The sequence below is a fragment of the Dermochelys coriacea genome, chromosome 6 (genome assembly GCF_009764565.3).
Source record: "Dermochelys coriacea isolate rDerCor1 chromosome 6, rDerCor1.pri.v4, whole genome shotgun sequence".
NCBI classification, from domain to species: Eukaryota; Metazoa; Chordata; order Testudines; family Dermochelyidae; genus Dermochelys; species Dermochelys coriacea.
In genome coordinates this window covers 25,140,912-25,168,701 of record NC_050073.1, presented here as the reverse complement: position 1 = coordinate 25,168,701, position 27,790 = coordinate 25,140,912, and the positions used below count along the sequence as shown (strand labels likewise).

The 27,790-nt window shown below is 42.1% G+C and overlaps 1 protein-coding gene across 7 annotated transcripts in view; it reads right to left on the bottom strand.

The window, feature by feature from the left end:
* Nucleotides 1-27,790, bottom strand: part of ABCC8 (ATP binding cassette subfamily C member 8) — a 146,281-nt gene that overhangs the window by 9,276 nt on the left and 109,215 nt on the right. For all 7 annotated transcript variants that reach the window (XM_038406458.2, XM_038406463.2, XM_038406460.2 and 4 more), the window contains 12 exons: nucleotides 26,114-26,213; nucleotides 23,189-23,439; nucleotides 21,518-21,678; nucleotides 18,822-18,891; nucleotides 17,559-17,716; nucleotides 16,386-16,478; nucleotides 12,917-13,019; nucleotides 5,933-6,046; nucleotides 5,126-5,246; nucleotides 4,855-4,985; nucleotides 3,999-4,077; nucleotides 1,238-1,346 (listed from right to left, as the gene is read on the bottom strand). In XM_038406458.2, the coding sequence (XP_038262386.1) occupies nucleotides 1,238-1,346; nucleotides 3,999-4,077; nucleotides 4,855-4,985; nucleotides 5,126-5,246; nucleotides 5,933-6,046; nucleotides 12,917-13,019; nucleotides 16,386-16,478; nucleotides 17,559-17,716; nucleotides 18,822-18,891; nucleotides 21,518-21,678; nucleotides 23,189-23,439; nucleotides 26,114-26,213 (1,490 nt within the window). The remainder of the gene's footprint in view (nucleotides 1-1,237; nucleotides 1,347-3,998; nucleotides 4,078-4,854; nucleotides 4,986-5,125; nucleotides 5,247-5,932; nucleotides 6,047-12,916; nucleotides 13,020-16,385; nucleotides 16,479-17,558; nucleotides 17,717-18,821; nucleotides 18,892-21,517; nucleotides 21,679-23,188; nucleotides 23,440-26,113; nucleotides 26,214-27,790) is intronic.

The window sequence follows — 27,790 nt, the reverse complement described above, 5'->3', positions numbered from 1 at the left end:
ATCAGAATCTGACCCTTTGAATCCAACATGACCCCCTTTTAGTTTTTACAATACAAGTTTGTGGTACACAGAATGATCAGCATCATGCTGAATTATGAAACACAAACGGGCATCACCACAGCAGAACAGTAGCTATAAATTACTCAGCAGTTGTTATCAACCACTTTGAATGCATCCTTAGTCTATTATCACTCAAAATAGGCAGCAACAAGTGCTAATGACCTTCATGTCATATCACGTTGCTTAAAATAAAACAAGGCTCACTCATTTTATTCAGGAATAAAAGACTCACAGCAGCAAATGTGATCTTTGATTTACTTTTTACTGCTAGTGTACATGAGGTGAATGTCCAGTGTTGGCCTAAATAAAAACTTGAATAAGTAAACAAACAAAACAAATATATACTGCCATTTTATCATCTGATATAAATGATTCATGACCTATTCAAGCAAGTACAGCAAATAATCTGCCTCAGGAGAAGTCTCATGGAATCAATAGGCAAATTGCAGCAGTTTCTAAATCATTATAAATGAAACTCCACTCTAATTACTTTAATGCCCAAATTAGCCTATGTAGGCAATATAACTGTTTATTAAGGGTCAGATTGTCCCCTTTTGTGGAAAACGTCATAGGAGGGGATGGCATTTGTTGGAAACTCTGAAGTTCTCTTCTCTGAGTTTCCATTTCATCTTCCCCACATAGGAAAGAGGTTTTGAACCTCATGGAGGAGGGAATGGGGCAAGGTCCTGGAAACCTAACAGAGCACTAAGCTCCAAATCAACAGAACCTGAACTCCATTTACACTGCTTCCCTGGTTCCCTTCCACTCTCTTTTGTTATGTGCCATGGCTGTCATCCCCCTCACCTACATCTTCCCCACTTCATCTCTAAAGGGCTGGTGAATGCCAGTCTCACAATCTCCTGAGCTGACTTCGGCTGGCAAACCCACTGGGTCCTGAGGGTAGCAGGTCACAGACAGTGACTAGTCCCAGGCCCCACCTTAAGGAGCACCCCTCCCAAACTGTGGAGCGTTGACCAGGTGCAGTTGCTCTAGAAGGGCTCCACTGGCTCTGAAGAGGATGTGGGGAGGGAGGAGACAATGCTCCCCTCTTTTAATTAAAGGTAATGGAGTATGAGGCCTCTTAAATGCATTGTTTGCTGCTGCCCTCTCTGCGAAAATCATAATATGTGATAACACAAACCCTAGCTGTTTCTTGTTGTTTGTGCTTTATGCTTACCGGATTGTACCGCTGAACAAAATAGGATCTTGGAGAATGATGGACAGCCTGGATCTTAGTGTCTGTAAAGGGAGCTTTGCAATGTCTATGCCATCAATGATAATCCTCCCTATTCAAAAGAACATTGAGAGTCTGCTAGATTGTTCATCACATCATGTAGCTAGCAGGCAACAACACAACTTGATTTTAGTTTGCATTATATTACAGAGAAGCATGCAAGACTAACCCATAGGCTACATGTTACTTTATTCACCAGTGAAACGAGTTACTGATAAGCAGCGAGTGCAATTCCCTTGAGACTAAATCATGAAAGACGCCTGTTATATTTTATGAATATTGTATGTCCCATCTGGTTGTTTGTGGATTATTGTGTGGTTTGCTATATGATTACAAGGGGTAAATTCAAGCAGAGGTTAGGCACACAGGAAAGGAGACAATAGCTTCAGACTGCCCTATTTACTATACTTGAAAGACAATGCTGGTGTCAATCACTTTGAAGTTTTACATCCAGCTATGCTGATGAGTTCAACAGTCTGGCTTTGTAAGTGGGGGTGGGGTGTGGGGGGACTACAGGCAGCAAAATGGAATGAAGAACTTTTAGGAAGGATAAAGAGAAGTCCCTGAAGCACAGGGGATGAGAGTGCTGGGGAACAGACTGAAACCCCATCCCCTGACCTCTAGGGTTTCAGTTTGGTCCCCAGCACTCTCTGGGATGTTTAGGTCAAGCTCTGCTTACCTAAGATTTAGGTCAGGTAGGTATGTGTATACACCTTTTATTGCGTTAAGCTCCCTTTTCTCTTGTTGTGCTTTGTTCCTGTGATTAAACAATGCTTTGCTTAGAAAAGGCTGTAGTGGGTCACTGTATATACCACTGGTCAGGGCTCCCAAAAGGAAGACTTGCAGGCAGCTGAACCCAGTCAGACCTGCTGAACAATCACAGTTGGTAATTGGGCTATTGTAGCCTTGGGCCCACTCTGAAAGTAGGAGAATCAGGGGATTCCAGTCCAGAAGAGGCAAAAGCCTAGCACCTGAAGGGATGCACACAGAAAGACCTGGAAGGGGTCAGAGAGAACGCTAGCCCTGAACAGTGAGAAGAGTCACACAAATAATTATATATTTAATTTGCAGGATGTCTAATAACCCAGAATAAATGATCAGATGTTGATTTAGTGCAATGTCATAAAGATACCTGAGAACATAACTAAAGTGCATTTGTTAAGAAGGGCAAGTGCAGGGTGAAACTTCTTCCCTTCAGGTCTCTAAGGTTCACATTCTGTATGCCGTCCATGAGTTGACTATGCCCCAAGCCACAGAGGGATCCAATAATACTCTGTTCTAGTCAGGTTCCTGTAGCCCCTCCATCACAACCATATCCAAGTGCCTTCCAGAAGTGCATTAAGTGATGTGACTAACCTTTATCATGGGTGGTTCTTTCTTTCTCCCTCCCTCCCCTCTCCTCCCCATGTGAAAATGTCATGAAGAGTTTGTGACATTCTAGAGCAGGGCATAGAGGATGAGGAGTGTGCTCCTCAAGCTTTAGCACATACCCTCCAGATCTTCCTGTGCCCTCTAGGCTTCCTGCCCTGCTTGGTTTGCTCTGGCAAGTGTTAGTCAGAGGGGATGGCTGCGCAGGAAGTGTATGTGGATAGACCAACCAGAAATGGACTGCAAATGAATGGTGCTTCTACAGAAAAACAGCCCTATTTTGCTGAGAAGTGAACAGAGAGAGAGATTTTGGCTCTAAGAATATTCACAGGGAGAGAGCCCACCTCCTCCGAGTGGCAGCTAATGTGCCCTTGCAGCTTAGGGGCATGAAGGTTCTTTTCACTAGCATGACATAGGGGGTATATGAGGACTACTCCATTGTGCCTGTGTTTAGAGTAACAGGCAAATGAACATTATTTCCAGATGGGTTGAAACAGAGACATTTAACTCAGACTGGTGCACATGACAATTCCCCAAGTAGCCTCTGCGCTCATAGTAGACCCAGGAGGTAGTATTTGCTATTCTTACACATCAGCCCTGGAAATACTGCTTCACAAAGGAGATGAGAGATGCATTGTGCAGTGATGGGAAGGGATTTTGAGATGGAAGTAACCACCTGTTTGGACACAGCGTGGGTAGCAAAAGCTCCAGGTTATCCTTGGAGCCCTGGGACAATTCTCTCCTTGGAGTAACCTGCACTACAGCATATCTTTTCAACCCTCCCTGCCACTGATAAACACTATGCTTGTTGGTTTGTGTTGGAGACAGAAATAGGCTGCCTCTGCACCTTTGCCTACCCCTTTAATGCGTGCTGGTAAACGCTTAAGAAAAATGACACGCAAGTCTACTTTTGGAAATAACTGTAATTAAAGGCTCAATCCTGCTCTCTCTGAAGTCAATGGGAATTTTGCTATTGACTTCAAAAGGAGCAGGTTCAAGCCCTATAGGGAATCAATATTGACACAGAATATGGATTTTTTTAAAAAATACACATTTGAAGTCTTTTTCTATTTTTAATGGAAACACTTGCCTGAGGCTGCTGATGGCGTTAGAAAACACTGATCACGTTGAATGAGATTTTATATTGACCTGGGTTATCAATATGGCAGAAGCTGATGAAAGACAGATGGTCCCTTACTTGGAATAAGCCCAGCAACAATGCCTCGCACAGTTTTACCATCTTTGTAATTCATGACTGCTAGGGTCAGATGAACAAAGTTCAAAGTTGCTTTCCCAGGGATCTAACCATGACTGGAGGGAACAGCTGTGAGCCTACCTTCAAAGGTGTCAACCATTCTGAAAAAGGCGAGAGAGAAGGAGGATTTCCCACTGCCTGTTCTGCCACAGATTCCAATCTACAACACAGAAACAAGATGAGTAGAACATTAAATGAGTAAGAAGGAGAAGTATCTGTACAGGGCATTTGCAACAAACATCTTGGGGTGAAATTCTGGCCCCGTCTGAAGTCAATGACAAAACTGAATTGTCTTCAGCAGAGGCCATATTTTCGCCCTTTAGTCTTTTAAAAGAGAATTTGACATTCAGGGTTAGATTTTGGCTGGCCCTCCATGGGGATCCTAGGGAACAGTGGGTCACAGGGAGTCCTTCTGGAGCACAAGGAGGGTTGGCTAGCGCTGCCAGCAAAGTTTAGAACCCCAGAGGGAGTGTGTCTGGGTGGGAGAGTCCATTGTACGATGGGACACTGACACACAAGATTAAGGAGATAAAGAAGATTGAGGGGAAAGGGACAAGTGGGGAGAGATGACCAATGAAGGGATGGGGTAGGGGTGTCATTTGGGAATGATGGAGTGTATATCTAACATTGCAAGCGTCAGTGTCCCTTATTTTGGGGCCCTATGTCCCACAGCAGAGCACCGGAAGATTAAGGAGCACTGTACATCACTGTAACGGTACACATTTTTGAAGGCATCGGAGCAAAACTGTAAAGAAACCGGTATAAGGGATCAGGACTGGAGTATATTATTTTGGAGGAAGAAAAACTTGGTGGAGGAAAAACTTTAGAAGTCATTAATAAAAAATAGCTTAGTACGTTCTCACCACTCTGTGGTTTCTATTACAAGCTGGTCTGACTGGGGAAAGAGTCATTTCTCAAATCATCTCTGCTTTTTTACCTTTTGCCCTGGAAAGATGTGAGCACTGACGTGCTTTAGGACGGGCTTTAGGTTGCTGTCATACCGGACACTCAGGTTCTGTATTTGGATCTCACCTCTGTCAGGCCAGTTCTGAGGAATCTGTGAAGGAGCTGTACCCGGAGCATAAAAACCCACTTGTGATCAATTCATCAATTCATTAAATGCTCTAATAAGTTATTTATGGCAATTCACTGTGAATCATTAAATATTTAACGAGTTATTTTCTGCAGTGATACTATACCACACTCACAAAGGAGCCCTTCATAATTTTCAGCTTCTGTTTTTAGAAGGCCATTGATCCTTTTCACTGCTCCCAGCTGGATCTCCATATCAGCCAGGTTACGAACCATCCAGTTCAGGTAATTAGACACCTGAAATAATATAAATAAATAAATTTCACTTTTTGCTAATATGAAATACTGGAAAAGAAACACCATTAGGCCACCAATTACTTCCATTCCTCCAAGACAGCTTTTTAATTGTTTTGGTGAAGTTTATTCAGAGTACAAAGTCTTAATAAGCTGGACCACTGAATGAAACATTTGGTGCACATTAACAGAGTGGCAAGACTGGTTGCAAGTTAAATATTCTAATCATGATGCTCTGGTATTATGGTGCTGCATGCCAATATTCAAAAAGAAAATAAAAGCTGAGAGAGAGAAAGAGAGATGGACACACAGACAGACAGACAAACAGATATAACTTTTCTTTAAAAAAAAAAAAGAAAAAGCCTGAATATCTAGAATGAGAGATTGCAGCATAATGATGAGTAAATTAGTGATCTAGTAATACTACTTTTCAATTAGTATGAATGATAACATTTTGATATATTTATTAATAACTGCAATATATATTACTTACATGGGATTTAAGAACTCAGAAAAGAATATGCTTAAACATATCACCCACATAATCTGAATTGAAGTTAATGTACTATTTCAGTGTTTTTACAGCTTCCCAATAAGAATGTGTAAACAGCACCTTCTGTCCTTTCCATCTTTGTGTCCTGAAGAAAGCAGTGTGTGTGGGAAGCCACTCAATGCATGATTTAACTTACCATAAGAGCATAGGTTAGTCCTAAACCCACAAGTCCTGAAGAGAGCTGATTGTACAAGGAATTGGTAATAGAAGTCACAGCTGCTATGAGAACCACACACGCTCCAATGTATTCCTGAAGGAATATGAATAAGCTCCATCACTATACACACACACACACACACACACACATATATATATATATATATATAAAGAGAGAGAGAGAGAGAGAGACCATGCAAATGTTTTGGTAAGCTCAGTTTGAAACAATAAACCCTTTACATGGCTAAGACTGAAACACATGCAGAAGATTTTAAATAATCTGTGGATAGAGATGGCCGTTTAACCCCCATTTTTGTTGCAGTTTCCCATGACCCCTCTCTCACTTCTTGGTATTGTCGGTTGTATCCACTGTTGTGTCCCCATCCCATCTTAAATTAGGCTTGGTCTACATATAATTTTTGTACCAATATAACTATTTCAGTTAGGTGTGTGATGTTTTACTGAAATAGTTATATTGATACAATGCCTAGTATAGATTCAGTTATACCCATAATATAAAGGTGCCATATATTAGAATAACTTATTCCCTACATTTACAGAAATAAGCTATACTTTTATAACTATGTCCACACTACAGGCTATGGAACTGGTATAGTTAGTGGTACAATTTTTGTATATAGATAAAAACTTTAGAATGGGAAGTCAGTGGGACAGGGACTGGCCTCCTCTATGGCCACCATCTATGCTGGCAACTGGACAAAGGTACAAGGCTGTGTGTACACTTGCCCACATAACCCATACCTGCACATTGTCCAAATATGCTGTGCTGGATACAGGTATATACTCTGAACCTGGGAATACCCATGTCCACACAGCTTTTTTTGGGTAAGCAAGGTTAGCACTAGTATTTCAGGGGCAGTATCCCAAGGCTCTATGAGTCACAGGATACATTCTAGGATCTGCCTTGCTGTGTGTTGGTGGGACTGCATATGCCTTCACACGTATGGTGATGGGAGTTCCCACTCACCCCTCTCCTGCCCAACTGGTGGAAGACATGGCACAAGTGACCGATGGTATTCTGCTCCTTCTTGTGAGACAAATGAGAGTGCATTGCAATACAGGACCGGTGAGAATTTTGGGTGAAAGGATTCGGACCTCTCTCACAAGCCAAAGACTGGTGGCCAGGATGGGGAGTAATTCACTGTTGCCCCATAACACAGAGAACTACCAGCATTGCAACTGCAAGTCCATGGGAAACCACCACTTCTGGACCAGGAGAATCAGCACTGTGTGGTGGGATTTCATAGTGTTGGAAACTTGGGATGACGACCAGTGGCCACAGAACTTCAGGATGAGGAAGCCAACATTCATGGAGCTCCGTGGAGAGCTGGCCCCAATCCTACAGTGGGAGAACACAAGGGTTTGGAGACCCATCCCAGTGCAGGAGCAGATGGCTATAGCCCTCTGGAAGCTGGCAACATCAGACAGCTATCAGCCAGTGCCAAACCACTGTGAGGGTTGTGGTAGTGCAGGTTTGTGAAACCATCCATGCACTCATCTACCCACATGTGGGTGCCATCACCAAAGTTCCAGAAATTATAGTGGGGTCCCAGAGAATAGCCCCGTCCAATTTGGAAACACCATCGATGAGTGTTTCCCCATCCCCATACTTTGCCCACTGAAAGGCGCGAGTGAGTTCATCAGTTGAAAAGGTTACTACTCACTCATTCTTAAAGGCTTGGAGGACCACAAAAGCAGATTCCTGAATGCTGTCCAACACATAGGACAGGCCATGACACTGAGTACTGAGGAGATTGGGATTGTACTTGAAGGGGGAGGAAGGGACTTTATTCCCCAGAAGCAATGTGGTTCTCTTTGCCAACAGTTATTTTGGGGGACCCCCACATACTTGCTGCCACGCTGCCTAATGAAACCCTAGCCCAGCTTTAAGCACCTGGCAAAATGGAGATTCAACTTCAAACTAAGCAGCTGCAGGCTGATAGTGGAGAACACCTTATACGGCTGAAGGCTTGTTGATGATGCTTATGCTCTTGGTTGGAGGCCAGTGTAGCCAACACTGTCTGCATTATTGTGGCATGCTGTGCCCTTCATAACATTTGTGAGATTAAAGGTGAGTACTTTAGGACAGAGCGTGTACAGGACAAGATGGGCTTGCAAAACCTTTACGGAGCAGCCTGATCCAGAGAATGTTCATACTGGTGCTGGACCACAATGGGCCAGGGAAACCAAGGATGCAATTTGTGCCTACGTTATGGAAGAATAGGCGGGGAGGTAGGTAACTGCAGCCTGGTCCCAAACAAAGTGCCACACCCCATGCATCTACTGTAAAAATAAAAGAGGGAACATTCCCATTCACTTGTGTTTCAACACAGGTTTTTTACCCTCCCACTAACTGTCATTTGCAGATTGTTTAGGTAATGACTCATTACAGGTAATTGGGGCAGGGCACCTCTGCAGGTATAGCGCCTTCTGGTCTGTGATTGGCCTGCAGATGGTATCTGGCCAGATAAATTGCACTTACACTTATTGTTCTTTCATTTTGTGTTAATGTTCATAACTGTTAGCCAGACCACAATTCAGGTGGATTACTCAGTGTCTGAAGGACCTTGAGAACAGTTGATGAAGCGGGTGGGAGGGGCTTTTACATCTCATTTCTGGTGACTGTGATTGTATGGGGGGGATTTACCCACTTTCTCTTCCTCCCCACTCCCCTGGCCCAAGTTAATAAAATTACTTATTTCCATGCACACTGCACTTCCAACATGTCTCCAGCTTACTTATATTCACATATACCAGGACAGGGAGAGTTTTGGGGGGTGGGGGTGGTTCTGAGAGGGTCAGACTGGACTTTGCAGTTTTCTACCGCGGAGAGTTATATGACTCAAAGCACTGACTGATAGAGCCCAAAACTGAAAGGGAAAAAACCCTGTACCTTTACCAAAGCCCAAATGACAGGTCCACACACAAGTACAAGAAACTAACATTTATTGAAACTAGTACATGTAGCACAACTCTGATCATTTTTTTTTTTTTTTAAAGAACTGTGAATGAAAATGGAATGGATCAGACTTCCTGAAGAATGTTAAAATTTTATTCCCTATGGCCCATCTTCCTGGCACTGATCTTCCCCTACTTTGTACAAGGAGGGGAAAATGTCTTTAAAACATTCAGGGGGAGGGGGGAAGGGATGTCTCCTGAATGGGGTTTGGGGGCTAGACACACGCTGGCCTTCAGGCAGTCTCGGGCTCATTGTTTCCCTCCTCCACAGTCACAGAACTTCCCCAGGAGGGGTTTTGGGTGCCAGAACTGAGTATTGGGCCTGGAGTCTTGCAGCCTCCCACCCCCATCATAGAGGGTGGGGTTTGGGTCCCCTAATTCAGCAGCATGGTGGGCTGCAGGTGCAGGAGGAGGAGTAGCTGGAGGAGGTGGTGCCAGTTTATGGATACTGGCACAGCTACTGTAGCAGGCAGGACCTGAATCCATTCCACCTCCCCTTGTATCAGGGACTCCAACAGGGCGTGTTCCCAGTCCCCTTGGGCAACTCCCATCCCCTATACCATGTATCCTGCTCCAGGAACCAGATCATTAATGACTCCTGCCTTTGGAAAAAACATTCCTCCCACTCCATAGACTGTTGCTCCAGCCCAATAGCTCATTCCTCTCTTGCCCTCAAAGTCAAACTTCTCCCGGCTCCTTCTGTCGACCCCAATGAGCACATCCTCCAGTGTCATCCTTTGTCTGCCCCTACCGCCCTGGGCTGCTGCTCCTGGATCCCAGGCAGAATGGGTTCACTCTTCTTGGACGAAGGTCCTGCCAAGTCAATCCCAAGAGCAACATTATATTTTATCTTTCCTTGGAAAGCAGGTAAGAAATCCCCCTACATAACATAACACTGCTGTGGGAGATCACAATAGTGATATTTCTCAGCATTTCAGGAATGTGATTGTTTCAGTATCCTTGATTCTCAGACAACTTTTGCAGCCCCCCAAAAAAGGAGCACCTACTGACAATGGGAGTTAGCATCAACTAATGGTTTTTAAAAAATTAACGTCTTAACGTGTATGATTGGGCTGGAGGGGGCATTTATTTCTTGGGCAGTAGTAACTGTTCTCAATTCCTTCTTTTACGGCTGGCCATCGACTGGAGAACCCAGTAATTTTAAAATTACCAGACTGGAAAGGGGAGATAGATTTCTAGTCCTGTGGTGGGAATCTGCCAATCTGTGACAGAGATGTTTATGCTACTTGTCACCCTATTGATATCACTGAACAGGAGGGTTTGATGAACTCTGAAGGTGGGCCAAGCACATTTGTGCTGCCTTTGAACTTTAATAAACCAGCTGGAGTTTCTGCTGCACCAGAAATTTTTTTGACCTATGCTTACGGGACTGGGAGACAATCTGAATGGAAACAGACTACAGTCCAAGATATCAGACTGAGCCTGCTTGGAGGGGGAGAAGCAAACCACTGCAAATGCCCACCCATCTCCAAACCAGGAAATCATTTCCCTTTATCCAACAAAGAGTGGAGAAAGGAACAGAGAAAGAAAGAGGGACATCACACCTGTACTGTGTTCCCTGAACTTCCTGATGAAGGCCGCAAACCAATCACCTCCCTACTGCAAAGTGAAACTGGATTGTTTGTGGAGCCACCAACACAGATCCCAGACTCTTTCTCCCAGCTTATGGAGCACAACACTGAGTGGGGAGAGGCAGGACACCAGGGCAGGGGAATGTTCGAAAACATTTATACTGCGACAGATGGCTGCTGTTGTGTTCCTCAGAGAAGCAAAGGCTCCCCTTCTCTTTTCCTGTACATAACCGATCCTGATACTACACCAAAGCCCAATTCTGCATGGCTCCCATGTGTTTGTTGCGCAACCGCGGAGAGGGATTATTGTAGTGAAAGTTTGTAATCTTGAAAGAAGCTATAACTCTGGAGAACCATTCATCTAGTACGAATGTCCTGTCCCCACAGCTGGATCTTTCCACCCCCTCCCTCTTTGTCAGCTTGTTGGCCAACAAACTCACATACCCAGGGGCAATAGGTTAGTTCACGAATAATCAGCTCTATAGCTTCTGCAAAAAAGCTTTGTAGTGGTTTATGGTCGTTCAATAAAATAGTGAATTTACAGTTGTATCTTGGTTGTGGACTATGTGGGTGAGGGTCGGGTTTAACTTACCAGCCTCAGGTTCTAGTTGCTGCTGAGTAGAGAGGTCCTCCTCTAGCTCATCAGGAGGGGCTTGCTGAGCCGTCTTCTCCTTGCAGAGGTGCAGGATGACATGCTGTTCTTTCTTCAAAGCCTCCTCCTCTGCAGTCCCCACCATCTCCACACCATGGCCTTCATCATCATCCCATCAGCTAATGAGGCTGGTGGGGGTTGGGGAGGAAGTTGTGCATCACCACAGGCTCAGTAGCGGGAGCCTGGGACAAAACTTGGTCCAGCTCCTTGAAGGATAGGCAGATTGGAGGACTTCTCCTGGAGCGACTGGTGGAGTCTTTTGCCTTCTGATACCGGAGCCTCAGGTGCTTTATTCCTTCCCAGGAGTGGGCCAGAGTACAGTGAATGCCCACTTGCACCAGCCTCTCTGAAACTTTCAGTTACAGTGCAAGTTCCTGATGCTGTGGGAGAAGTTGTGGAAAACGGTGAACTCTGACCACACATTTATTGGGACCTAGGTGTGGCTGGCTGACTGGGCGGCAGCTCGTGGAGCATGTTCACTCGTACTGATGAAGAGAGTCCAGTGGAAAACTGTTGTGAAGGGGTCAGCGCAGCTCACTGCTATTGGTGAGAATGAGGAGGCAGGGACCTTTATCGATTTGGATAAGGGTCAGGCAGGAAAGGGTTCAGTACATTGTGGGAACAGGACTGGAGGACTATTGAACTCAAGACACACCACTAACCCCATCCACTCTACGCACTGGCGTGGGTACAGGGCCATACGACAGCCCGAGGCATGTTCATACCCACACCCCTCAAGTCTACTAGCGTTCTTTCCCTGGACAGGTCTTGAAACCTGTATTTCTGGGGTTTAGATGTGGACGCTAGGCGAATTCTGGCACAACCATGTGCTCAGACCATGTCCAGTTGCCAGTGTAGATGTAGTCTATGTTTATACAGTGCCTAGTACAACAGGATCTCGATCATCTCTAGATGCTTCTTCATTATTATTCCTTATTTGCTGAATAGAATACAGGCTAATTCTCTTTCCTCTGAGTCACCAAAAAAACTGAGTTTAGGTGGCAAATATACCAATATATATGAAAGTCTAAAATTAATGTGCAGATTGACATGAAATATACATACTGATGTACCTGTAATGTATATGGAAGGATCACATATTTATAACATGACTAGCAGCAGCTTTGTTACATTGGTGCCTTGCAGAAACAGATACAAATGCCAACACCACACAGCATAAGAAGCTCTCTGTATTGCCTTCCTGAATGCCTTCCTCATTTTTAACAGATAATTTCTTTCACCTGCCTGCTGTACTTGCGCTACAAAGGGAACAAGAACACAAAAGGCAACAGCCCTGTCCTTTGGCTGACTCAGGAAGGGCATAGGCCCAAATCCTCACATACCCTATGGGTGCAGAAAGCACCCAATACAGTGGAAACTCAGCACGGGTAGCTGGATGGATGAAGCCCAGGTGTACTGACATGCGCAGCCCCCTGCGGGATCTTGACAGACAGCACAGCTAGAGGATCTTTTGCTCTGATCATTCCCCCCAAAAGGGGAAGGGCAGGGGTGGGGAGGCAGGCAAAAAAGGACCATGAATCCTATTCCTGCTCTGGAATAATTCCTCCCTCTTGCACTCCATTGGACTTTCATCGATGGGGTACTTGGGCAAATTTTCTTTAAAAAGACATGTACACGGCAAAGGTATAGGCTGGATAACTCATATGTGTCAATGGAGTGCCAGGATCAAAGCGAAGCATAACAGCGCCCTCCTCCGCCCCAAACAGAGTAATGTACTTGCCATGCGGACTTCCAGCCAACGATTGGCAGCTGTAAGGAAAAGGGAAGCAATATTGTTGGAATCTGTATATTCAAGAAGCTTCTGTCGGAACCGGCCTTCATACCTTCAAAACAGAAATGGCAAAGCAAGGAGTCAATGTGTGTCATGAGGCCTTGGGAAAGTGTAAAAAAAAACAAAAAAAAAACAAAAACCATTTAATAGGCTGTACTTTTAAGAGCGATTCAACCCAGCCTCTTAATCTGAATACCCAGATGTTGGAGTGTATATATTAGACACACACAAACAGCATTTGCATGCCCAAATTGTGGAGCTCTAAGTTGCAGCATGCTGCCACAGCTTTTAATTATAGATAAAACTTTAAAATTAAAGGTCTGCATCACTCAACAGTTCAAGAACTGGAACCTCTTGAGTGTCTTAAACATGACCATATGCAATCATCCCTCAGCCACACTGTCCTTTCTTTAGGAACAAATAAGATTTTGCTATCTTCTTAAACTGGAGCTGACATTTTATATAGGACTCTGGGACTAACATTGGCTAGTTGGGCGGTTCATATTAAAACTATAATTTAGAAATGACAACAGACTCTGGCTAGTCATTCACTACCATGGCAGCAGTGAGGAAGGTGGCTTGAAATAAAGAAAAAGAAAAGAGTCTGAGAAAGTGTGTGCACACACGTGTGCACAAGAGAGCAAGAGAGTGAGCAAGTGAAAGATGTGTTAGCTCTATAGAAAACACAACTCCTCTTTTCACCGACCATATAAAATCGAATGGGTTATTTGCTATTTGTATTGCAGTAGTGCCTAGGAGCCCCAGTCATGGATCAAGACCCCACAGTGTTAGGGACTGTCTCTTAATTTGTGCATAGACAATGCCCAGTACATTGTTGGAGCTCCTGAACTACAATCAATCAAAGTAGCAATAAGACTTTTATAAACCAGTTTTTCTCTTTTCAAAATAAACCAACCGAAGAGTACAAAGGCTGTTAAATACAGCAAGTCTGTTTTACATTTACTACTGTAGAACTACTCTGATGTACACTAACAACTAGAAGAACATTTGCTAGTTAGTGAAACTTCTGCATTAGGCCTTCATCCTGCAATGATGTCAGTGGGGCTCCATGTGGATGCAGCAGACTGCCCATTCTAGTTCTTTGCAGGATCAGGGTCTTAGCTAGTACTCAAATTAGCCAGGGTAATATACTAAAACATGCACTTTGTACATTTATTTTGATAGCTACTAATAATACTACACAGCATAACAGTAAACGGACTGTAAAATATTTTGTAAAAGAAATGAAGCCTTGGTTATAAAATACAGCTGTTATCAAATCATTACACCGACATAAGGAGAGAGACAGCCAACATTTTGTACAAATTATAAAGCATGAGTATTAGTGAAGTTTTACTATGTGTCAATTATCAATATTCCTGTATCACCTTCCAGGTACAGGCTAAAAAGTAATTACCTTTAAAAAAAAAAATCACAGACCCTCTTTATTAAAATGTCCAGGCTGTTCACAGATTATCCCAGTGATCATGACACTATAAAATGCTAGGGATTCTGGCAGTGTGCAGTCAGCAGTGGAATGTGTGTGGGCGGTGCAATTGCTGATGAGTACAATTTGTCATTAGAGTGCTGCAAATTTCTCAGAATCTCACTACAGAAATTGTCCCTAAAGTGAAACCCTTCCTTGGGGAAACCTTGCTTACATTTTATTTATTATTTAGGACAGGCCATGTCAAAGTCCTTTATACACCAGACAATATATGGAGATGGTATATTTACACCCAGGATACTTCATGAAGGACTATTTGTGGCTACAGCGACAGCAGCTGCTGTCTTTCTGATACAATTCCTGGATTTTTATAAATTGCTCAAAATGGTCCAGAAAAAATATAGGACAGTAAGGGTGCCACAGGAACAACTGGTACCTGCTAACCCTATGGCTGGATTCCTCCTATATTACTGTGTTATTTTTAGGAATGTAGGAGCTGGGTACTTTGCTCAAGCTTTAATGTCTAAACTTCAAATGCCACTGCTACTAGTCAATATGCAGCTGAAAAGCAATATACTCCTAAAAATAGCCAAGATACAAGCTGACACAGAAGCTTGGCATGTAGATGGAATACAAAACCTACTGAATGTCTCCTGCTGTTTGGGTCAAAGTTTCATCAGTTATTCTGGGATTTCAAGCGGATGAATTCGCAAACATGAGGCTCCCTAAATTCTGAACAGGTTTTGCTGGAGCAGTTCATTTCATGGTGACTGGGGATGGGGGAATCACGAGGGAGTGTACTAAACAACCAAGGGTATCAATGAGGTGGTGTTAGGAGTGATTTATTGTAGCAAAATCTGAAGCAGTGCAGCACTAATCGTCACAACATCTTTCTTAATTTCTGCCAGAGTAGAAGAGGATTGGGATAAGAGACAAAGAGAAAAGCAAGGATTAGAAACCAGAATGGAATAATAAATTTCCTTAATGGAGCACACAGGAAAACACATACCAATAAACAACAAGCATAATCCTAATAATTAATACTGAGAAATACTATGCTGTTCTCCAAACAGCAGCAAAATGCCAGCATACTGTACTCTCATTCAGCTACAAAGTTCAAAGCCTGATTGGGACTATTTAAATACTAACATAATTAAATACAGGCAATATGTTTTTGATCTCCATTTTTTCTGTTCTTAAAAAAATTAAACAGAAAACAAAAGAAATTAAATGCTAAAGACCCTATAGGTTCATAACTTTGTAAATGAAAAGTATTCTACAATTATATAAATGAAACATTAAGGTTGTACAGGAATTACCACAAAGAATTATAGAATTCCAAAGGTGAGTTGTTAACAGCAATGTTAACTTGCAACATATGTGTATGTGTAGATGAGACGGGACTCGGAAGACTCAACTTTGACTCAACCTAGAAATGACAGAGATAATGTTGGTTTGGGGAAGCAGCTGATAGGTTTGGCAGAACTTTTACTGGCACACCAGAGAGATTATTATATTTGTAATATAGAAGCACAACTCAGGTGTGTTATTAGATCTTCCTAAGCTGTTTCCAAAAGTCTAAATAGATGTTATGGACAAGGACCAGTCAGGCAAACAAGGACTTAAAAGATCGTTGTATTGTAATTTAAATTCTTCATAAATGCCCAGATTTGTAGCCACCAGCCTCCATACTTGCAAGTGTGGATCAAATAACTGGGGGTGCAATTTTACTCCCCCCTAAAATTATTGGCATCCACATTTTAGATCACTTAAGTGTCCAAGAACTCCATTTAGTGATGCAGTGAGGTACTTAAACTTCTAAGTGACCCAAACCATAATTATCTGCACCTACAAACTGTAGGTGCAAAAGTGGGTGCCTAGTTAAGGGTAGGCTGAACATTTCATTCATGACATATATCCTATGTCTCGCATATATCAAAACACAATACAATTTTTTTCTAAAAAATATACCTGAAAGCTCGTATAGTGGTTAAACCCTCCACAGTCTCTGAAAAATGGCAAAGTAATGGCAGCTGGGTGCTGTCATCCAACTGTTGCAGATCCCTGGAAACAATTTTGAAAAGAAAATCAGTTTTAATAATACAGTGATCCTTTTGAAATAAGCACTACAGTGTCTGGGGAGTAAAATGGAACATCTACAAAACAGAATCTCATGCCCATGAGCCTAAAACGGCAGAATTTCAAATGCAAAGACTCTGAGATGTTGTTAATGAGACTCTTGCACTAAGACAGATACTCCTAGAAAATCAGGAGGATCGTTCTTACTAAACGCAAACACACAGTACTGGAGCTCTGAGAGGTCTTACTGCACTTCACCCCAACATGCACCTTGTTCCTACATTCCAATTTCTAATGTGGAATGATTTACTTCTGAAAAACCATTCTGGCTTCAATTAACTCAAATTAATATAAGCAATTAATTTTTGCTACACTGCTTAGCAATAACCACCAAATCAATATAGGCATTTATGATCTATATACAGTTAAATTCTGTTTAGTCCTGTAGGAAGTGGGAAAGGGCACAGGTAGCCCCTTCTCAATTTGTGCACATATGCAGGATCTATGCAGAACACTTCCACTAGCACTCCTTGAATACTGTGGAGAGGGGATCTACGTCGCTTTATGGGCCTGATGGCATCTAATAGCAACTGAGGGTGAGTGTGCATGCTGCATCTTTTAGAGGCAATCGTGGTACTGATGCGGAGTGAGTTCCACCCCTCAATTTTTCTCCATGATCCCTGAACTTTTCATTTCCATTTTCCCTGGTCAAGCTAAATGCCTTTGGCCATTTCTGCTTTGCTGCTGTATCTTCATGCTTCTCCTAAGGCTCAACCTCACCGAAAAGCTAGCATTTAGCCCTTGTTTTGTGGATTGTGAATTCTGGTATGGTCATTGATTTAAATGATGGAAACAAACTTTTCTCCCACTCAGAAATTCTAATTTAATAGTTATAAACAATGCAGCTGTAAAATGATACATTTTTACTGTGATAGACCCAACTTGCTTTCATGTAGGGATACAGCCTTGGCAGGGCCCCGTTTAAAACTCTCTATTTCCTGGTACCAGATCATGAATTTCAGAGTACGTTTTAAATACCAGAATGAGCCCAGTCAATGCTCTTACCTTGAGGCCACTCGAAAGTATTTCTGGATGAAATAACATATGATAGCAAGAGGAAGCAGGGCAATGAGAAACATTGGCGTGACGTAGGAGATTACAGCAAGAGCAGATACACATAGCAAAGTGGAGCGGCTCAGGCACTCCAGGGTAGCAGGAATGTGCTGGATAAATAAAGAGCATTTAATATCAAAGGTAAGGCAAACAAAGGAGTAATATACAAGTCAACATCTTATCTCATTCTTCCTACCCCACTCACAAAAAGTTACCATAACTTTGAAGATTAACATTTCTGAATTGGCTGGTGGATTCTGGGGAAACCTGATGGTATTCTTATGTGGGTCCTCTGCATGCATACATTGCACACCACATTCCTCCAAAAGAATACATGTTGCACAGCTAGCAATAGAGATGAGGTTAATAACCAATCAGCTTCAAGGCCTGTGACTATCCTAGGTATCCTATTTAGTTGGAGGTGCTCTAAACATCTTTTTAGTTCATTCTGGTGCAAGTGCTCCAACCCTGAGACAACACTGTCTCTCTTTACATTTCTTTATAGAAGAAAAAAATACCCAAGACCCTTCAGCATCTGAAAAGCCTCTAACCAAACAAGTATTTCAGCCTGGATTTTAAAAACAGGATTCCCTTTTTCTGAACACTGCAAGTCATAATAACTTATGAGGAGAGGCTGAGGGAACTGGGATTATTTAGTCTGCAGAAGAGAAGAATGAGGGGCGATTTGATAGCTGCTTTCAACTACCTGAAGGGGGATTCCAAAGAGGATGGATCTAGACTGTTCTCAGTGGTGGTAGATGACAGAACGAGGAGTAATGGTCTCAAGTTGCAGTCGGGGAGGTTTAGGTCGGATATTAGGAAAAACTTTTTCACTAGGAGGGCGGTGAAACACTGGAATGTGTTACCTAGGGAGGTGGTGGAATCTCCTTCCTTACAGGTTTTTAAGGTCAGGCTTGACAAAGCCCTGGCTGGGATGACTTATTTGGAGATTGGTCCTGCTTTGAGCAGGGGGTTGGACTAGATGACCTCCTGAATTCTCTTCCAACCCTGATATTCTATGATTCTATGATAATGGAAACAAATATAAAATGCATTCAAAAACGCAACTAAATTCTCAGATCAGTTATAGCTAAATGAGATTTAGTCCATCTTAACACAACATAGCAGCACTCAGACAGCACATTTTCTGTGCTGAAGATGATAGGGGAAAATTGGCATGCATTTCTGGAGAAGAGATTTATTTGGTCTCTGTACCTGGTCGATGGTGTTGCAATCAGCGGAAAATCTGTTCAAGATGCTTCCCAGTGGTGTTGTTTCAAAAAATCTAAAATGGACAATAAATGGGAAAGGTCATTGTGACGGTGCCCCCCATAAGACTTTAGGGAAATATGCTTATGGATATATATGACATAACTGAAATATGTTCTATGCTACATATGCGATAGAACATATCCATGTAAAGGTTATGATCTACTGAATCTATGAATCCTATTTGTATGCGTGTATCATTTTTGCATTCGAAGTTATGAATATTGGCCATGTACTCGCTTGATTTCTAAATAACCTTAGTAAAGCATTTGATCAGTTCCTGTAGAAAGGAATTCGCAAAGTTAAGTGCCCAATCAAGAAGCACTTAAGGAACAACGCATCTTGGAATGCTCCAATCCACATAAGAAGTATTCCTGGACACATTCAAGATACCATGTGGGCAATGGCTTCTGCCTGTAAAAACTGAGAGTCATGCATGGACATGCGACTTGCCCAGGTGACTCCAGAACTCCATCTTGGAGCTGGACTTTGCATAGGAGAGGGGAGGGGGTCTCCACCCAGAAGAGAAAGTCTATTTAAGCCCATTTTGTCTTCAGCTGGCTAAGGAGACAGCCTCTCCACCCCCAAGGATCCCTGAAAGAAACTGGAACAAAGGACAGTAACTACGGCAGGTGTGAGTGCTTGCTGGATCCAGACTAGAAGGAGGCTAGTCTGTAAAACAGAGCTTACTGGAACTGGTGAGGTTTTTATCTGTATTAGTTTGATTAGACAGACTTGAGTGCTTCATTTTATTTTGCTTCGTTATTCACTTTGTTCTGTCTGTTACTACTTGGAACCACTTAAATCCTACTTTCTGTATTTAATAAAACCACTTTTTACATATTAATTAACCCAGAGTATGTATTAATATTTGGGGAGGCAAACAGCTGTGCATCTCTCTCTATCCGTGTTATAGAGGGTGAACAATTTATGAGTTTACCCAGTATAAGCTTTATACAGTGTAAAACGGATTTATTTGGGGATTTGGACCCCATAGGCAGTTGGGCATCTGAGTGTTAAAGACAGGCACACTTCTGTAAACTTCTTTCAGTTAAGCCTACAACTGTTAGGGGACGTTGTTCAGACCTGGGTCTGGGTTTGCAGCAGGCTAGCAAATCTGGCTCAAACCAGGCAGGGCACTGAAGTCCTTAGCTGACTGGGCAGGAAAGCAGGAGCAGAAGTAGTCTTGGTGGCAGCTCCCAGGGGGTTTCTGTGATCCAACCCGTCACAGTCAAAGTTAATACGCAAGCAGATATTAAAATATTTTCCCATTTCTTTCCCTTTCTCGAGCTCTATACTGAGCTGGAATACAATCTATTGATAACGGTGGGGAATGAGTAATAGGTCTATAGTCTCTGTTGTGCTGAAGTCAGCCCAAACTTATTGCATTCCAAAACCAGGCATAATAAAGGAATAACTGTGTCCTAGCACTATGAATCATCACTCCAGATTTCACAGGACTTCCCTGCACAATACAAGTAACATAATTAAACAAAATATTTCATATTATAAATATATTATATATACATAATATTAACTATGTTGTTTATTTAATTATGTTTTACACACACATACAAAGCACTCCACAGTGAGGCAAAATACAGACAAAATGTAATTGCAAGTCTTGCACGATCATATTAATTTTTCTTGGACTAGCAACATACAGTAGTCAAAAAATTATCAGTGTAAAAGGATTAATGACATTTTAAATGAACCTGAAGTTATTGTGGGGACATGACAGCAAGGTGACCATAGGGAGGTGTGTATTTTAGGTCACAGTCCACCAAAGTCATTGGGACCTTTTTAAGTACAGGAAGGAAAGGATATCAAATAATTTAGAAAGGATTTTTAAAAGGATGAAGAGAGGATGTTAACTCTATTACTGCCTATTTCATTTTCTATTTATTGTTAATTTTATATTCTATCCACTAAGTATGCATACATAAAACAAAGATTAAATGAAGGTTATACTTTTCCATCATTAGAGTTAATTTTAAAGTGTGGTTCTAGTCTGAAAAATAAGTTTGCAAAAATAGTGTTGTAGGGTTCCCTGCTTATTGTTCCTCAGTGACTTCCTTGTCAAATGAAGCTTGCAACTAAAAAGATGTTTTTCTAAATTCCAGCCCTGTCCTGGACTCCGACAGTGAAGCTGGGTTCTTTCCCTCTCATGCATCATCATCAGAAATAAAAATTATAAAGGCCAAATGAGGACCATAGCGACACCTGTGCAACCCCACTATCTTTAATGATGCCCTTGGTGATACTTCTTCCTTTCTGTTATCTTCAACAGAGTTGCTCAGGTGTAAATATTTATACCTCAGCAAATGTTTCCATTGATGATGAATATCATAGAATAGAATCTGCAGCTCATGGACTCCTCCTCTGTTTTATCTTGGTCAAAAGAGTAAAAAGAAGCAAAAACGTATTTTCATCAGATATGACTCTGGGGAATCAATCTGTTGAATCAGAAGGTAGAATTTTTATATAGCGTAAAAATGGGCAGTGTCTATTACTTTCAATGAGCCATGTCATTTTAATTCATAGTAACTTCAGAATGGAACTGCACAGGAACAGCTGCCTTGACATAAAGAATATCAAGTCTCTATGCTGCACTACTGCTTGCATTAGAATCAAAGTAGTACCTCATTGGTGCCAAAATAATTTTATTCAGCAGACAATAGTGTAGTTTTTTGGCAACTTTTAGACCAGTCCACTCCACTGCTATTGACGTGACAAGACACAGTATAATCCCAAGGCAGCAGAGAATGCTGAACATCCTTGAATAGCGAGAATGATTAAATTCCTAAGTAGTAAAGAAACAGAAGCAAAAATATTATTTTTAATATTTTAATAATTTAAAATACAGTTTGCATTAAGAGAAGCGGAGGTGGGATTGACAGCCTTGAGGAAGAAGTTCTCTTTTCCTCTACACAACAGGGACAAAGAAAAGGAAAACCTGTGGCACTTTAGAGACTAACAAATTTATTAGTTATTATTAATTTATTATTAATAAATTTGTTGGTCTCTAAGGTGCCACAAGTACTCCTTTTCTTTTTGCAGATACAGACTAACACGACTGCTACTCTGTCACAGTACATGCAGAGGCAGCACAAGCTTCCCCATTTTGTTTTGCCAATGATTCTCTGCCATCTTAAGCCATAATTAAGCATTTTTCAGGAAAAAATGCTGTTTGGATTAGATTAAAAATTCAAAAAGCTACAGAATCTCATAAAAAGATTCCAAAGATTTTACGCATTAGTTACTTCCAGTTGGGAAACAAATACCTGTAAAGACTGTAATATGACATGCTAGTAGCCCTTTTTCAGTGGGAGCTGGAGAGTGGCCAGAAAATTTTTTAAATAAATAGTGAATAACTTCACATTAAAACTCTGCTTTAATAAAATATTCTCTAGGGATGAAAACAAAGGCTTCACTGAAGTCGATAACAAAACTCCTCTTTGGCTTCAGTGGCATCAGGATTTCACCCTAAGTTTTCATCCAGCCACTACATGAAATACCTTGGATTGAAAAATGTTGAAAACCATATTTAGACCATTGTCAAGACTGTTTCTTTACAGACATTAATCCCTTCATAGAAGACAACTGGAATTTTAATGAAATAATGTCATTGTTGTTAACTAATTAGATATATGGGGATGGCTAATTAGTCTGTCTTAAATACATTAATTATGACGATGTTGTTCAACACAAATTATGCCTTTGTTTCCTTGGCAGGATAGAATCTCCTGGGAGGTGACGCGCTGGTTCACCTGAGCAATTAGCAAGGTAAATTAGGGGTTATTGGTAATTTAATGCCAAAGGAGGCTGGGATAGAAATGTGCATGACTGTGCTGTACATGTCACATCTTGCCAGTCTTAGGCAAGCCTACCATTCTGTGCAACATTAAGATGAAGTCAATCAAAGAGGAATAACCTGAAACAGACAGTTCATTTTAAAAGATCTTTGTTCCCTCGTTATGAAACTCAGCCTGAATGCTCTACCTGCAGCCAGAATGCTGCAGCACAGAAAGAAAAAGAAAAAAAAGAGCTGAGAGTTCTATCAAGACTATTTTAGAGATGCAAACAGTCTATCAAGCAATGCTAAGGGTGGCAAAAAGAAAAGAAAAGCAGAGAGAGAAACTAAAAAACAAAAAAACCCCACCCCCTCCCTCGAAAATGTGATGGCCCTGAAAGCATTCTGTGATGTACATTTTAGTAGGAATATAGCATATTGCAGGTCAATGGTCAAGCAGAAGTTAGCATTGGGAGATGTTTCTTTGTCAAATAAAAGAACTGACTTAGAAGTACGGCACCTGGCATACAGAACAATTCTTTTGTTCTAGGTCACTCTTTGCAGAAATGACATCGGAGGTCCACTTTGCAAGCCAGTAGTCAATAGCCACCATAACAGTGTGTTTCAAGAACTGTGAAAGGATCAGTAAAGGCAACAGCAGAATCCCTGCCGAGCTGAGGTACTTCCCACAGGCTCGCCAAGGCATCTTTGCTCTCTGATGTAGCACAGAAGATAGGTTGTCGTCATCATCATCACTTTCTGTTATTTCTTCTGTAATCAGCAGGGAAAAAAAAAAAAAAAAAGAGTGTTGGATTGTAACATTGCCCTGGAAACTTTTTATATTCATTTTTTTCCATACCAAATGGCAGGTGCCAAATTGCAAAATAAAAGGACAATTCAAACTATTTCACACGCCATGAAGTTTTCATTAATTTCTCTGTCTGTTAGTTACACATTTTTATATATTATTTATGTAAGCCCCAATTCAGCAAAGTCCCTAGGCTGGTGCTTAGGAGTTTTGCTGAATCCTAACCACAATGCTGTTAATGAACATGCTCTCCGATGGCTTAAATAAAATAAATTTGCCAACAAATTGCATTTTAAAGGAACAAGTAAAATGCAGTGCACAACACTCACAAATTGTAGGGGGATTATTATAGCAAATATTCCCCACAGAACCAGCAGGAGATCAGAGTTGTTTTTTGAAGGAGTGGAGTGGGTGCTTTGCAAATATTCCAAGCATAAGGGACTACATGAGATTGAGTGAAGTGGGAGACAGGAGAAGGAGTATAAGACAGCAGTCAAGACTGAAACTGAGGTGGAACGTAAGGAATGGGAGTTTGTGTAGAGGCAATGAGATCAGAGATGAAGGCTGGGGTGGGGGTTGCACACAGTTTGAAACTGAGGAGAGGAGCTTTAATTTAATATAAGAGGGGAGAGAAAGTGAGTAAAAGAGCACTTGCATCTGCATACATGGACATCATGCTTAGCTTACTGAATGGGATACAGTTTTAGGGTGAAATTACCTCCTCAGTTACCAGCACAACGCCTTTGGAGTCAGTATAGTTGCATGGTCATAAGTGAAGAAAAAGTTGGCCCTCAATAATCAATGTCTTTACACCAATGTATTTGTGATATTTATATCTTATTGATTCAAGGTTTTCTTGATAATAATGAAATAAAACAGTCATTTTCTTTTCTAGGTAAAAGCATAAGCCAGTGTTCCCAGGCTATAGAGAGATCTGTAGATTCAGCTGGCACTAGCTATTCATCTTTAATTCATTCATTCTCTCACATTCAGATAGGCATTTAAATTATTTTACAGGTACTCAATTTTTTTTCAAAATGCCATGATTTATACATGCTTGGAATAATTTAATCTTTGCATGACTCTTCACCAGTCTATCACTATGAAAGAAATAGCACGGGTACATGAATGTTACATTATTATAGCTTCTTAGGCTCACCTAAAATTAGTTTTCATGAAACATAAGTTTCCTAAATAACTGCTAATAAATTAAAATGTGCACAGTAGGATTTGTCGGCATTGTAGAAAATTTCCCCTTAAATGATCAGGTAGGTTTGTCAAATAAACGTTCAAATACTTTAATATACATGGATAGCTCTAAATACATTGTGGATACACTATTTCCTTCTTGAAAAAGGAACAGAAAAATCTCCAGCAAGCAGCCTATTTGAAATTTAAATAGCTTAAAAAATCATTGAAGCAAAGAGGCAGATGCCCATGTGCCTCAGAACTCATTTTGGTGCATCTGAGCAGAGGAGAGGTATCTTAAAACCACTTTTGTGCTCCGTGGTCCTGCGGCCAGCTCGGGGTCACAAGGTGAGCATAAGACGAGCAGCCTCATGTTTGCATCCCCCATCCTGAACTGCACTGTGTGCTCTTCAGCCATAGACAATAGTATGGGCCACAGTCCCTGCCCTGAGCTGCTAACAAATCCATCAATTGATAGAGAGAGAGAGAGAGAGAGAGAGAGAGAGAGACAGAGAGAGAGAGTGTGTGTGTGTGTGTGTGTGTGTGTGTGTGAGAGATGCAGGAGCAGTACTCAGCCCATCTGCTAATTGTAGTATCAGGGCAGAATATCTTAAATTACACAATCTATAGCGCCATAAGAGTGGATGGCCTAGTACAGAGAGAATGGCTACATCTTCTCTGCCCTGAGGCTTCTACGATCAAGAACCATAAATTACAAGCTGCGGAACAACCTTTGTTATTTCCTGTATTAACTACCAAATCAAGTATGGGATTATTTTTGTGTGTGCATTTTTCTGACTGGAAAAAAAAGACAAAATGTTTTCAAAATGTAGTGGTATTTTTTGAACTGCGAAACAAAGTAGTCCAAACAATCTTGGCCTAGATTTTCTGCTAATGCAATTGGACAAAACTCCACTAAAGTCAGCAGACCTGTGCTCTTTTACACCATCAAAAACTTGGGCCCACTAACTCTTGTGTATTGTTGTTGGAAAGTTTACTAAAGCCCCAATTCACGAAAGCATGTAACACTTTCTTAAATCTATCCGTACTCAGGAAAGCATTTAGAAGCCCATGGTTATGCTTAAGCATATGCTTAAGTCTGATTGAGTTTGATGGGAGTTAAGCAGATGCTTAAAATGAAGTATGTTCTTTAAAACTTTCCTCACTAGGGACGCTTTTCCAAATCAGAGATCCTGTGGGAACAATTCTGACAGCACCAGCACCTTCAGATTGCTCTCTTTAACTATCAATTAAAGCCCAGTTTTAGTATGCAACTCTTAGGAACCATGATCCACACAAAGAACCAGGCCACAGTTCCTCCTGGAAAAAAGACTGATTTGGTTGCAAACTTGAAATTTGTGAATTGACTATCTAAAATAGTTTGAACTGTAAAACGACAATGCAGTCAGCACGGGGTTTCAGGGTGCCCTTTTAGAAAAATTACTTTACCTTCATCCTCTTCATCATCTTTTAGCAGAGCTTCTCGGGAATACCTGGTCCTCCGGAGGTTCTTCCTCTCCAAAACCGTTTTTCTTTCAATTATAGTTTCCTAAAAGCAGAACAAGTTATGTTGCTTCGCTTGATAAAGTTTTTTAAAATTACATACGTCACAAAATGTATTTTCAAATCAGTTTGTCAGTAAAAAGGAAGGGAGGGGATTACAATTGGCTGTCATGAATGTTTGATGATGTGCCATCTATTTTTAAATCCAAAAGGCATAAATCATGCAAATGACAATGTCAGTGTGACAAACGCCGGAACTCCATGCAGTACCTTTGGGGGACCATTGTATTAAATTTATGAACGGTTTATTTGTGATTGCATTCTATTACAAGGGAGAGGGTTACTACAGCTCCTCCTGGAACTAAAAAAAAAAAGCGTGGGCTGTATTTAAGGCTAGTCTCTGAAACTATAAACAACCCAGGGAGTAGTACAATTCTGGAAGTGTCCTGCTTATACTGGTCCAAATTGGGCAGAGACTGGGACACAAAGAAAGGACTTTTGGTAGAAAAAGCTGAGCTTGAACTGACACAGGACCTTCTTTCTGAGCCAGCAAATGGACATGAACTTTTCTCTGAGGGGCCTCGATTCTGCTAAAGCAGGGATAGGCAAACTTTTTGGCCTGAGGGCCACAATGGGGTTGCAAAACTGTATGGAGGGCCAGGTAGGGAAGGCTGTGCCTCCCCAAACAGCCTGGCCCCCACCCCACTTCCCACCCCCCTCAGAACCCCCAACCCATCCAACCCTCCCTGCTCCTTGTCCCCTGACCGCCACCTCTCAGGACCCCCCCATCCAACTCCCCCCCCCACTCCCTGTCCCCTGACTGCCCCGACGCCCCGGGACCCCACCCCCAATCCAACCCCCCTCGCTCCATGTCCCCTGACTGCCCCCTGGCACTCCCTACCCATTATCCAACCCCCCTCTTCCCCTACCATGCCGCTCAGAGCAGCAGGAGCTCACAGCCAGGCCGCCTGGCTGAAGCCAGCCATGCCGCCGCGCTGCCAGTGGGCCAGAGCGCTGGCGGCATGACAGCAGGGGAGGGGCCGGGGGCTAGCCTCCCCCGCCAGGAGCTCAAGGGCAGGGCAGGATGGTCCCGCAGGCCGGATGTGGCTTGTGGGCCGTAGTTTGCCCATCTCTGTGCTAAACGCTTTGGAGGCCTTTGGCCTACTAGGACCCCATAAGACTGATGGGTGTTCCATGCTGTGTTTAGTGTGTGTTTAAATCTGTGTATTTATTAATATGTTTTCTCTGTAATTCTTTTAATTTAAGATTAAATGAGAAAGCTGTAACTTGCAACTGTTGGCAATACACAGTTCACAGCCCCTGGAAAGAAAGTAATGTACAGGTCCTTGCCATTAGGCAGACTGACTTGCCAGGATTCACAGTGCAAGGCAGGGAGCTGTGCAGCCTTAAACCCTCCCTCTGCCCCAGTCAAGTCATGGCTGGAGTCCTGAAACCCGACTGCGTACTCCTGGAGTAGACCACAGAGAGGGAATACAGGTGATATCCCCCTGAAACAGTGACAGTCAGGACATGAATTCCTTCCATCTTTGGAGGCTGATTCTGCAGTCCTCACTCAGGCAAAGCCCCCACTGAAGAAAGTACATGCCTGAGTAAGAACTATAG